Genomic DNA, 13,762 nt, shown 5'->3' with positions numbered 1-13,762 from the left:
GCAAATCTTGCAAGACGACATATTCTCAAACAAGAGACAAAGTATTTTTCGTATAGGCGAAATATCAAGTGAGGAGGGAATGGGTGAAAGGCAAAAACCTCTAATCAATACTAAATACTATATTTCCAAAAACAAACAAAAAATATTTAATCTGTACATAATATAGTACGCATGAGTTCAGACTGGATCAGCAGTTTCTATCCTCATTGTCAGACTCGTAGTCTTTGCCAAACGCCTACCTGGGAATAATACACAAAAGTCTCTTTAATTGATCCCAATCTCTTTGTTCTCCTCCATAAATCTGGAGAATGGACGACTGGCCGTGACCTCCAGGCCAGCCTTCTCCATGGCCATCATGGGAGGGCTGCTGCCAGTGTGAACACGGTCCATCCCTCCAGGCATGGCTCCCAACGAAGTGATCCCCGTGCCGCCAAGGCTGACGGGCAGCTGGGTGATGCCTCCGTTCTGGATCACAGAGATCTCATTGTTCTTCATGGCCAGGCCGTTTGTGATGGCGGCCGCGTACTGGTTCCAGAAGCCCGGGTCGACGTTCATGGCCCGCGCGGCGAGGTCCTTCTGAAACATCTCGCTGAACTTCATGGCGTCCCCACCCAGCAGGGCCATGGGATTCTCCACAGACAGTCGGCGACCCCTTCGGGCCGGAGCATTGTTCCACATGTGTGTTCCCATGTGAACCTAAAATTAGCAAGCAAAAGAGAAAATAATTAGAAACATCATGAGCCTGTCATCTGCGGTAAAAATACTACCAAACTAAAATTTTATGGGTTGGAACGGAAGGGAAAAGCCCTAACTGAAAGTAAAAACAAACAGGCGTACATTTTTGGAATTATTTTGTGGTACATAAACCTTTTACATCTGAACACATTTGGAAGCGGTTTTCAATAGACATAAAAGGTACAGATATCACATAATTATTAAGATGCTGGCCTCTGTTGAGACATTGACATTATGCAAGTAAATTTGTAGCACTTTAATTGTGAATAACACTCAGATTTCAAAATCTCCAAAGGAATTTAGATGTAATTATTTCCAGCACATTGTTTCACATTTAATCATGTGCATCTTTACTACAAAAATGACAACATCTACATGAAATTTACGCATATATTTAGCTGACTCGTACCTTCAGATTGCCCTTTGTGGTGAAAGCCCTTCCACAAATGGAGCAGGCGAAAGGCTTTTCCCCAGTGTGCGTGCGCTCGTGGATTTGCAGAGCACTGGCTGAGGAAAAATTCTTCCCACACGAGTGGCAGTTGTGCTGCTTGGGAGTGCGTCGTGGAGGCGGGGGAGCCAACATGGGGTTGATGCTCGGGCTCATGGTAGTCGTGGGAGCTGCGGCCGGGACCTGAATGCCCAGGTGAGAGTTGTCGCTCAGAGACATTGACTTGCCATGTCCGTTCATTTCCATTTTGATCATGTTTGATGCAGTACTGGCCAAATTGGAAGTGCTCAGCCCTGAAAGACAAAAACAACAGACGAAATTATTATAATAATACTTAAGCATTACAGCTACACATAAACATTTACTAAATATACTCACACCTGAGAGACAGGTCCTAGACAATCGCAGCTCAAACCTCATTGCATTACAAATGTTGTTTTCACCTACATTTGCTCATTCTCTGCAAACTTGTCTTATAAAGTCCTTATTATGTATGAATCACTAGATAGCATTACACAGGGCATTAATTAGTGGTAAGTACCACATGAAATATGCACAGATATGAAATTCACAATTCACTAATACATTAGGTTGTATCTGATTTTGCACATACACACCTCGATCTCTATTTAGAAACAGCATGTTGAAGTGGCTCTCCTCCTTGATAAAGTGCCTGCCAGGTTGAGTGGCAGTCAGGTCAAGGGCCCCGGTGCCTTCACTTGCAGAAAGCGGAGATGGGGTCTCTGATTTTTCCGACTTCACTGTTGCCAAGCCAGCTGTATTGTTCTCCTGGCCCTCCTCTGCTGTCATGGCACTGCTGTTATTATTGTTGAGTGTAGCTGGGGACTTGGATTGCTGGCTCTCTGAATGGCTGTGAGCTGGGGACAAATGCTGCATAGAGCCAGAGGACTCAGACAACGCAGGGCTCCCCAAGCTTTGACCTTCAGCATCCCCCACTGCAGACAGGGAATCAGTGGTAAAGCAATCAGTCTCACCTCCAAAGCTGCCGCCGTTCTGTGCGGGCTTCTGACCAAATGAACGAGTCATGTTGGCAGTAGAGTCAATCATCCTCATCTGGTTCTCCATTGCGGCGATGCTGGAGATGATGGAAGTTGGTGGGGAGCTCCCAGGTGAATAAGGTTTGGATGGGTCCATTTCTACCTCCTTTAAGTCAGCTTCGTCTTCCATAGCCTGCTCCATTTCATCCAGAAGGTCGTCATCATAATTACTCATTGCATCTAAGCTCTTCTCATCAAAGGAGAGGTCAGTTTCCATCTCCTGCAGGCTTTCAGGGACAGGTGTGTTAGGAATCTGCCCTCCCATGTGCATACGGATGTGCTGTTGCAGCACAACGGCATTGGTGAACTTCTTCTGACATATGGGGCACGAATGCTGGACCCGAAGTGGGGGTTTAGACCTATGAACACCAAAGTGTGTTTTTAGGTTTCCCTTGGTGGTGAATGCCCGTCCACATATCTTGCATTTGAAAGGCCTCTCGCCAGTGTGGATGCGGTAGTGCATCTTCAGAGCACTCTGGCAACTCAGAACACGATGACAGATAACGCACTGGTTGGGATCAGTCATTTTCTTGTCAATATTCTCGACAAGCTGCTGCAACTTTGATGTCTCTGAGGTTTGCATAGAGTCTAGGAGGCCTCCAAATGGAAACTTGGCCTTAAACTGGTCTGATAGCATGGGAAGGACAGGATGGGAAACTGGATTCGAAATCGGATTGGGGCTACTGATGGGTTCATTGACCTGGCCATTGCTGGATGATGTTGTAGAGGGGACAGTAGTGGAAAGAAGCACTTGAGTTACTGTAGTTGTGGTGGTTGTGTTCTCTCCTGGCCTATTAGAGCAGCTTGGTGGCAAGAGAATGCCTTCAGGTTTCAAGAGAGGAGGTGCCTCACTCCCTAGGCTGGGTTTTGGGGACGGTGAAGTAGTGGTCATGCCAGAGTCGGTGATAATATTTGGGGACAACGATGCACACTCACTTGAGGGTGGGGATGGCCTCTGAGGGGACCTGTTGAGAGGAGTGAGGCTTGGAGACTCACCAAAACCTCCCATCATACTCGGGAGTGTAGGAGGCAACTGGAGCCCAACAGAAGTAGGAACAGTGGGGAGGACAGGTTTACTGTCTAGCCATGTGGTCACAGGTTTTTCTGGGGGCAATGACATGCCATATGGGATGCCTGAACTCGTGGGCACATTGTCCAGGTACTCTGGCACAGGATAAGGGTTCATTTGAATATGCGGGTATTTCTCTTTGTGCCTCTGGAAGTGGACTTTCAGATTCCCCTTGGTGGAGAAACGGTTGCCACATATGTTGCATTTGTAGGGCCTCTCTCCAGTGTGTGAACGCAGGTGGATCTGCAGGGCGCTGTCACTGCCAAACACCTTGGCACAGAACCGACACTTATGCTTGAAGAATGGGTCCTCAGAGCTGGGCTTAGTGTCAAACACAGACACATTTGGGGGCTTCCCCTTGCGGTGCTTCATTAGAGCAGAGAGGGGATCGAGGGCATTGGCTGTAGCCGCTATGCTGGCCAATGGATTGGGGAAGATTACGCTGCTTGACGAGCTGTGAGGTATCAGCGGTAGACTGGACGCAGAGCTCAGGAGGCTGCTGTGACTGAGCGAGGGAGGGGTGGTGGAGTTCCTGGGAAGAGCTGAGCTGCTGCTGAGGCCACCACCTCCAGTTACACTGCTACTAGTGCTAATGTTGTTGTTTGTGACTGACGATGAGCAGGAGGGAAGCAGAGTTGACAATCCAGCACCACTTGGCGGAGAAAACACGGAATTATTTGAGGAGGTGTTTGGATTCGAAGAGTTACACTGCTGACTGCCACTTTGTGGCGTTTGGGAGAGAGGCCCTTCTATTGCTGAGGTCAGAGGTGAAGTGCCTTGACCATTTAGAGTGGCTGGCAACCTAACAGGCAGCTGATGGACAGGGGGAGTGATGAAGTTATGTAGCTGAAGCTGACTTGCAACAGGGGGGACACAGGATGAAATAGGCCCCTGGTTCCCAGCAGCACTGCTGTGATGATGGTTGAGAGCAGGTTGTGGAGCGGACTGTCTGTTCATGAGAGCCACCTGACTGCGTATTTGTTCTATTAGCTGCAGCTGATGAATCTGCTGCTGCTGCAGGGCCATCAGCTGGTCCAGGATCATGGGGATAGCCATGGTGGAAACCCCACTGCCTGCTGCTGCCTTTACACTCTGTGAAAACTGAGCAACTGCAACCCGGGTGCCATGCAGGGTCTCCAAGGTAACATTGGTGCTTGGCATGGCGTAGCTTGTAACAGCAGAGGGAACGACATCATTGAGCTGAGGTAGGGAGCCATCTGGCTCAGGGGATGTCACATCTCTCTCTTCAAGATCCATATTTTTTTCTGGAGAAAGCTCCAACTCCATCTGCTCATCCTCCTTTTCCAGGACATTGACCCCATTTAAGGTTGCTGCGTCTGGGACATCATCGCCATCACCAGCAGGACTGTGGTTGCCCTCCCTGGGATCCTCACTGTCAGCCTGGTCACTGGCACAGCTGGGAACTGGTGAGGGCTCTGAAGGGTACTCCTGGGAGGGGTTAGGTGTGTCCTCATTGTCATTCACTATGAGCACCAGGGGGTTCTTGGTACAGCTCTTTAAATGTTCACAGAAGTCTGACCACTTGAAGAACTCAGCACAACACTTCTCACATACATGGGTCTCCTCACTGCCACTGCGGCTCTCATTCCCGCTGTCGGCATCATCCAGCACTTCACCTCGGGCTCCTGGGAGGGGAGGGGGTCAGGGCATAAGACAAGGGGCGGGGGGGAGGGAGGGAAGAAAAAAAGAATTAATGAATAAATAATCAATAAAGAATCCACACATATTTTGCAGTGCAGCGCTGCAAAGACTCAACCTTTGATTTTTTTTCTCTCTTTTAACATAACCAGAATCAATATACTTTTTATTTTTTTGCTCTGAACAAATTGCCCCAGTTCACCAATTCTCAAGACCCAGATTTGTGCATTCACACCGTCTCCATAGAGCCAGCTAATAATTTTCTTTGTGCAATCCATCAAATTATGAGGGGCTATCAATTGTGGATACTGCCGCTTAATGAAATTCCATAGAACCTATTGATTTCCAATATTTCATACAATTCACAGCTGCCTCATCTGTTGGGTACAAATCAGGACTTTGATGGCCCCATTAGGATTCCCCTCTGCTATCAGGCTCAGTCATTTCCACCTGAATTTCAAATGCCTAGGCCTTTTCATTTAGAATTGCAAAGGTAATATTTTAGCCCCCAAATCCAAGCTAGGGACTCTACACTCAACTTCTGCTGTGATGTCCACAAATATATACAATATATATATATATTGTCCAAACTGCCACGAATTGTTAAATCTCTTTTGAGATGACAGATATATATTACGTGCAATCAAAGTGTTCCCACTTTAAAATTTTTAGGTTTTTTTCAAATGCTTAGAATACAAAAGACTCTCTTTCGCTTAAGAAGTGCTCGGCGGTGTTGCTTTCTCCCTCTCTCCTTCTTCCTGACATAGGACTCAACAAATTACATGCTAGTGCCGTGGCAGCAGAGTCTCTGATTAGTTACACATGTTTAATCACAGTTGTAGGAAGCCACTTCCTCTTCCACATGCAACCATCAAAAGTCAAACAAACTGGCGCAAGCTCCGAAACACAGACCTAATTCACACCTGATCAAAACCATGCAAAAACGGCCTCCTTTGTATGTTTACATATTCTTAAAGTGTGTGTGTTGTCCACATAAACACGTCTTTTTCATTACTAGTAGGAAGTGTGCTCAATCACCGCCGAGGCAACGTAGCACGTACGTCCCCTGTTCAGTTTACACTCAAAGACCCGGCACATATCAGGTAATATAACTATTTATCAATAAATTAAACCCCTATGTACACACTTTACACTATAAAAATGCTCAGACATTTTTATGGGCAGTTATTGCAAATAAAAGTGATTTATTTCATCTAAATATGGTCTTCTTAGGTGATTTCTTTTGTATAATAAGTTTTTTTAAATCTTGTAAATGTATATTTGTATGTGCTCTATATGTTTATATCCATACAAGTAGGCTACGGGCAATGAAACCACACACAAGAATGTTTCATTGCAGCAATGGTGCTTTCTCTCGTGCAGATCTGTTTGAATTTATTTTGGCAGAGCAGCTCACCCAATAGGCTTAACGGGCCTGGAGTGTGAATTAAAGCGCTGGGAAAAAAAAAAAGAAAAGATGTCTAGAGCGACCTCTGAAAACCAGCAGAAAATCACGTGCATCACTTTCTGCACATGTTTGCTCAACATTAAAAGTCCTGCTGTGCTTTTAAGCGAGCAATCTCGAGATTCACGCGGCGCACACGCCCGGGCTCCCAAGACTGGAAGTGGAGCGAGCCACGGTGAAGCAGACGCGAAGCATTTGTGCCAATTACAGTGACTCATTAGCAAAGAAATTCATCACTCCTCCTATAATCTGTGGCTGAAGGGGGCACGGCGCTATCATGGTCTGGTGTATGCGACTTAATTAATTAGCAGCGCAACGGATTCGGACAGGCTCCGTGTTCTCATCCTCACTGGGGGATAGAGCTGACAGAGTAAGATATAATTTTACTTAATCACGTGTGTTGCCAGGTTAAATAAAAAAAAAAAAGAAAGAAAAAAAGAAAATGAAAAAGTTAAATTGATTTTTATTTTAAAACGTGCGTCGTATCTGCTGTGCAATACCGTCGTCACCTATCCGTGTAAAGAAAAAAAAAATAATAAATCCCATTGCAATTTGAGCTCGAATGCAAAACAGAAATGGACAAGCGTAGGGGAGCAAGTGGCTGGAAACGTCAGCGACACGTGACAGCAGGCTAAAAAGCTCCTTAGCCCAGCAGCGGACAGCAGGACTCATTTCCATAATTGAGGGTTGAAAGGTCAACGCAAATGAGTAGGCATTGTGTTGAGCTGATTAGTTATTAGAATGGTATTACTGTCAATCTCTCTCATTCAGTCATACAATTACAAGCAGGGGCCTTTGTACGCCTCTGACCTCTCTCTCACACACACACACACACACACACACTGACATGTTTTCTGAGACAGACAAAGAGCGTTCACAGTATAGAGATAAACGCGGAAAAAGCATATACACACACTTAAACAGCAGCATCTTTTTTTTTGCTGTAGCCGGAGAATTCTGATCTGTTGTGTGTGCAGATGTGTTATTGCACAGGCTTCTTTCTTGTGAAATACACGCTGTGCATTTAAAAAAATAATATTTTAAATGACATTCTATGGAGAAAAAAAATCCTTGTTCAGGCAGAAATCTTTGGAAGAAATTTTTGTTTCTTTTCAAAATTTATCTTAATATGATTAATTTTATTTTTTTTATACGCGGAATGTGCGCGTTGCGATTTCGCTGAAAAGGAGATGAAGGAACCGGGCGTCACTTCTTTCGGTTTGAACATTTCTACAATTAGTGAACATTAATCAGATCTACACCTGGTTGTTTCGACACCTCTTCTAAAAATGCTCTAGATGAAATAACTGTATTTGCCTTCACAGACGTGGCGCAGTAGCGTCGTGTTGTGCAGCTGTCAAGGCGACATTTTGTGGTTGTTTTGTGTTTGCAAGACAGTGAAAAAGCGTGTTTGTATACGTAAGAGTGGGCGTACGAGTGTGTGTGTGTGTGTGTGTGTGTGTATTGATTTTCCTATAGCATGAGAAAGGAAGGGACGCAAAAAAAATAAAAAATCCAATCCGTTTTTCATTCCTTTAAGAGTCTTCATTTACTCAGATGCAAATATTAAGCCCAACGCAGTCAATAGGGTGATTGTGGACATTGAATCTGTGTGTCCGCTATCTTGCTCAGCAATCTTTGGCATGCTAACTGAAACCGCTAATCTGACATATTATATCAGATGAGCTATTCATGCTTTCCACTGATTCCGTGAAAGCCACAGAGCTGGGCATTGAGCGGAGCGCTGGGCAATTACAAATTCTCCCATTCTTAACAATTTCCAGATTCACTTAATGAATACACACACACACACACACACAGACAGACAGACACACAATGACACTGGGAGCATGTATCCATGTTAAGGTATTGGTATCTCGTTTTGAAACAGGTTATTGTAAATGAAACTGCCGGCAGCTTAAAACCTCTTTGTCAGACACTGCAAACTTCACAACAGGTAATCTGTGATCAGCACCTACACTGACTCCCTTCCTTCTACAAGAATGTGAGGGTAGCTTAAAGGGAACCTTAAAGAGAAATGCATCACTGCAGGTCCTGATCACAAATGGAGCCGAGGGCCAAAAAAGAAAAAAAAAAAGAAAAAGAAAAAGGAAAGAGGCCTCCTTGGCCTGACAATGTTGGAATTATTGACCTGATTACATTTTTCCATTTTAACTTTTTAAAATCCCACTTCCTCGAGTATACTCTTAAAATGAATTATTTGATTTTTATTCTTATTTTCACATTATTTTAAAGAATATTTTTAAGTGGGATACTGCGTGCACCCTGCCTCATAATAATATTGAATTTATCAGCACAGGATAAACTTGATGGAACATCTTTGATTGTGCACAACTGCCACGTTTTCCATTTTAAAAATATAGAATATCTTGCATCAGTTGCAACCATTTTATACATTAATATTAACGTGCATTTCTTAACGGATCCTCATTTCAGATGTATATTATTTCTAAAGTGTTAAACAGCCCCTGGGCAGTAGTGCCGGCGAGGCTACGCCCACTCAGCATCTCCTCGGATGATCCCACGCAGCCTCACAACCTGCAGAGGCTGGAGCCCTGCGAGCGTGTGCCATCGGGCCTGGTCAGCGCTACTGCGGAGTGGTACAGTCATATCTGCACTAACAGGGAGGCCTTTGTCACTGCCTGCAGATGTGGAGCAGCCAAAACATTAACGATTTGTTTGTGTAAGCATTCGCAATACAGTATTCAATGACGGCACTCTGTCCAGATGACTGTGTCGCCCCCGTCAAGATGGCTCTCTTGTCTCTGCTTTTACAAAAGAGCTCGAGTCGAGGAGGAGGAGGAGGAGGAGGAGGAGGAGGAGGCTTCAGGATCTAATAGGGGTCCGTCCTGTGCAGGCCAAAAGAGATATGTCAGGAATCTTTGCTTTTAAACGGAGATTGACAGCTCCCCAGCTGCTCCTCCGTGACTCAACTTTCTGCAAAACAAAAAAATCCGCGCTAAAACCGCCTTAACAAACCGAAGCAAAATCACCAAAAGAAATCCCACTAATGGCAACACGCACCTCCTCGGCTGACGACCTGTTAGCTCTCTCCTAAGTCCTCCAAATCTGCTGTCTCCCCTAATGCTAAATAGTCCTTCCCTCTACTGTCTAGTCCTTCCTCTCAATCAGGATCTCACTTGTTCGTGTGTGTGTTTTCAGCGCTGAGTAGTAATTAAGACACAGCCATATTTGAGTGCCTTCTTGAAGACATCTTTGGCACAACTATGTGGGTGGTCCACAGGGCTGCACCCAATGGTGAGAGGGGATTAAAACAAAAGGCAAACAAAGCCCCACTGCAGGGGAAGTGGGCAACAACCATGTTGTCACTGTCAGCAGGGATTTTCTCACTACATTATATATTTTTGCGCCCCATAACTGCGCCTCTTCCTGCTCCAGACAGTATGTCGAAAAGGGAAAAGAAAAAGCGGCTATTTGAGTTTCGCCGCGTTTGAGAAGATTTTCGACAATTCCTGCGTGGACAAAAAGGGAAACTGATCATCATCCACGTGCCTTTCGTATGATCACCAGCAATACATGGAAGACCAACTCTCCTTGGTCAGAATAACCCTGCCTACGTCCACAGGCGACTGAGGAAATTTTGCATGTGAAATTTCTTTAAGACATTATTTACAGTGTTTCACGCCGCCGCCACCGCCCGCATCCACACCTCGGAAGACACTGGACGCGGAGGAAGTGGCGGCGTGGCGAGAAAAAAACAAAACAACAACAACAACAAAAAAAAATAACGCCACTGCTCACACTTTCTAGGACACGGGCGAGCCGCGCTGCCAAGGTCAACGGCACACATGTTCTAATTGTACGAGGAGCTTGACATCTAGCGGCGGGATCTGGCCGGCCGGTGCTAGACAAAGGTTAAGTCAGCAAGCTTTATAAAAGCACTCCTAAGCAGACCCCCCCCCACCACCACCACCACCACCACCACCTCCCCTCAACACCCCTCCCCTCCCCTCACACACACACACAACCCCCAGGGGGGCAAGTGTCCGGAAGGCCTGAGGGCGATATGCGATGCCAGACAAGAGCTTGTTGGCACTTGATTTCAGTTTTTTATGTTTTTGGGGATGCAGTACATTAAAGAGCTCTCGCTAAGCCGCAGTGGACAACAGTAAAAAGGAACACGTGTGAAAAAAGCTCAAATCAAATTGAATATTCAGGCTGCAAAACGAAAACACAGCGTGGTGTTTACGTCCAGTTTTAACCCTCACTCTGGTTTGCTGGCTATTTTCATGAAACATGCCACGGACACAGAGTGTCCTTGAGCAAATTTAGCACGATCTGATCGCCACCTGGACGCCCGACTGTCTCTGTGCAACCCGTCCAAACGTCTATGGATCTTGAGTCTAAATCAAGCAGCAGGCCGGCGACTGGAACTTTTGAATTCCTTTCGACGTTATATGCAATGATTTGTCAAGGCCCGGCAATCGATAGCGTTCGTCACAAGCTGCACCACAGCAGCGGGGGAGCGGAGAATCCGATCATGCTGCAATGACACACAGACAGCCTGACATTTGTAGCTCGTCGTGTAAGGTAGCTTTGGATGAGACATGGTATTATTAGGTTTATTTAAGTGTGTGTAGGCTCACTGTGCTCGGCCAGAGGCTCGGGATTGTTTCACTGCTGCGTCTGTCCTGACAACAAGCGAGCCAGTATAGTGCTCCAACATGGGAAGAGCATTCCACGGCCACTGCCAGTCTTAAGCACAATGGCACCGACAGCATACAGTACTTTACCATCAGCACGGCCTGTGTGTTATGTGCTGTTATTTGGAGGGTGAAACTTCCACGCGTGTGTGCAGATTTTAAAGTGAAATCCATAAAAAATAACAGTGCACAGATATTTGAAAATCCTACACTTGTTTCCTGTGGATGCGACTGTTTTGTAAATTAATTCGATCCGATTCTTTCTGAATAAAAATCATCCGAAATGTGACATTTTGCCACGGGAAAAGAAGCAGCTTTCATTCCACCATCCTACAGGAGAGCAACCTGATGGATGTTTCTCTTACCAGAATCTCAGGAGGGTTATCGCAACACAAACAGCGACAATTTTTGTGAATCGCCCATAAATTATATATATTTATAAAAAAAATAAAAATAAATCCAAAGAGCAAATTGGACAAAAGAGGCGAGGGTCGTCAGTTTGATTACCCCCCTCCTCGCGCCAACATTTCCCCACGCAAAGAGAGCTGCTCCCCAGAGATTACATCACGCATTTCTATTCTAAAGAAGCCCTGGAAAGTGTGTGTGTGTGTGTGTGTGTGTGTGTGAGGGAGAGAGAGAGAGAGACTGTGTGTGTGTTGGCCAACATGGGCCAAGATAGAAAAGGTATAAATAATAGCTGTGATTTGCTGAGTTTCACAAAAAACCTGATCCACCTTTCCAGGTTTAGCTGTAAGAGAAATGAAAGGGCAGCAGCTGACGGAGACGAATATGATTTTGAAATTAAAATTACAGTGCTGTTATTAAAAGTGTGGTTAAGTCAATCAAAGCAAGAGAATTTCACTAAATCCTGTTCTCGTCAATGAAATATGATTTTACAACACCGGATTTTAAGGTATTAACATTTTCATCTGGTTTATTAGGAGGGATTTCTGCCAAATAACTAAAATAACATCCACCCACTTGTCGTGTTATTCCTATAATTCCTTCAGCACTTCATCTCGCTCCAAACATGACTCCAGCTTTCTAACGATGTTGCGCAAAAAAAAAAAAAAAAAAAAAAAAAAAGCCCGAGTACAGGACACAAGATAAATAATCCCCTCTTTTTTTTTTTTAAGTTTTCCACATGGCGAGGACGGGCTCTGTCAAGCGATCTCGTCCACGCTGCGAGCAAAAAAAGGGAACAAATCAAGTGTGCTGAATTTATGTGAGGGGGGTAAACAAAAAGCATTTCCATAACAAAACAGGGCTTCGACCTGCAACAGATTCCGCATTTAGCTCCTTGCAGAGCCAGGCAAGGCGCTCAGGGACAAAAGGCACGAAAGCCTAATCCCCCCTAAAAAAATATATAAATAATAATAATAAAATTATACATATCTAAAAAGTAATAATAAAAGAAATAGATTTTGTATATTTAAAATTATTATATTATTAAAAACAGAAATCTCTCGCGTAATTTACAACTGGATCTGGAGAATTAATAATGATTTCACAGCTTTTGGAAAGAATGTCAAATATTTTTCAACTTATTAATTTGTGTGTGTGTGTTTTTTTTTTTTTTTTTTCGGTGTGCGCACAGGTACATCTAAAATCCACTTGCAAAGACTGAAAACTGTGTGTAAGCAGACAGCTCCTAAAAATAAAGTCTTAAATCGCTCTTATTTCCAAAAAGGCCTTTTTTTAAAAAAAATAAAATAAAATAAAATAAGTAGAAGGCCTCCTGCACGTACAAATACAAATGCTGCGAGTGTAAACTGCTCAAAATTCGTATGTACATTCGTAACATTAATCCTGAAAGTCATCTGTCAGCCGTGAGCCGATCATATGATGCAGCCCGGACGACGAGCAGGTTACACGGAATAAAACAAACACAAAACTTCTCCATCGAGGACCGTACACTTGCCTGCCGGTTCAGGTGACGCGTAATATGTAAGAACTTGTATCGCAATGAATTTGATACAAATTCTGGCGTCCGTTTATTTTATTTTATTTTGTTTTTAAGAAATAAATCTAATCTTACACCACAATAATCCAAATTATTATAAATAAACGGGACGAAACGCTCCAAAAACTGAGTGAAGAAGAGGAGCACCGCTATAAGTAAACAGCGGGGCTGCGAGGGAGGGGGGGGGGGAGTTGTGTGTCCGAAAAGAGACCTGGATAAGAGACCTCAGCTGATCAAATCCACTCACCGTGCTCGGAAATCACCCCGGCTAGTGCGGGATCCTCGTCCGACTTGAGGTGCTGCGGCTTGGCTTGCTTGCGTCGGGACATGCTGCTGGCGTCGGTGCTGGCGATGCTGCTGCGTTTGCGCTCCGAGATGTGTCTGCGTTTTGCAGATACATCAGCGAAGAGCGAATGAATCAACACGCAAAAAAGTTCGCAAATAGTCTGGCTGGGAGGAAAAAAAAAAAAAAAAAAATCAGAAATTAGCCAGTGTTGCCGCTGCTGCTGCTGCTGCCGCTGCCGTGCGTTGGATTGCGCATGTCGGTATAATAATTATGATAGTGAATAATGCCTCGCGATTAATGGCACCATGTGAAGGTGGGGAGGATTGGCTGGAGTCCAGCGGACGCGCATTGGATATGGTAATGAGGGACGGACTACGCAATTAGCTGCTTCACT

General features: G+C 44.8%; 1 protein-coding gene across 1 annotated transcript; it reads right to left on the bottom strand.

Annotated features, from left to right (window-relative positions):
• Positions 1-264: 264 nt before the first annotated feature.
• Positions 265-13,523, bottom strand: sall3a (spalt-like transcription factor 3a; the record flags this gene model as incomplete). The annotated part of the gene is made up of 4 exons (XM_084557787.1): positions 13,330-13,523; positions 1,801-4,956; positions 1,145-1,476; positions 265-696 (listed from the first exon to the last, which is right to left on the bottom strand). Exons 1-4 carry the CDS (start codon positions 13,409-13,411, stop codon positions 265-267), a joined length of 4,002 nt encoding a protein of 1,333 aa, XP_084413913.1. The 5' UTR covers positions 13,412-13,523.
• Between the last annotated feature and the right edge of the window lie 239 nt (positions 13,524-13,762).

The sequence above is a fragment of the Chelon labrosus genome (assembly GCF_963514085.1).
Source record: "Chelon labrosus genome assembly, chromosome: 12".
NCBI classification, from domain to species: domain Eukaryota; kingdom Metazoa; phylum Chordata; class Actinopteri; order Mugiliformes; family Mugilidae; genus Chelon; species Chelon labrosus.
This window is presented reverse-complemented; position numbering and strand designations above follow the sequence as displayed.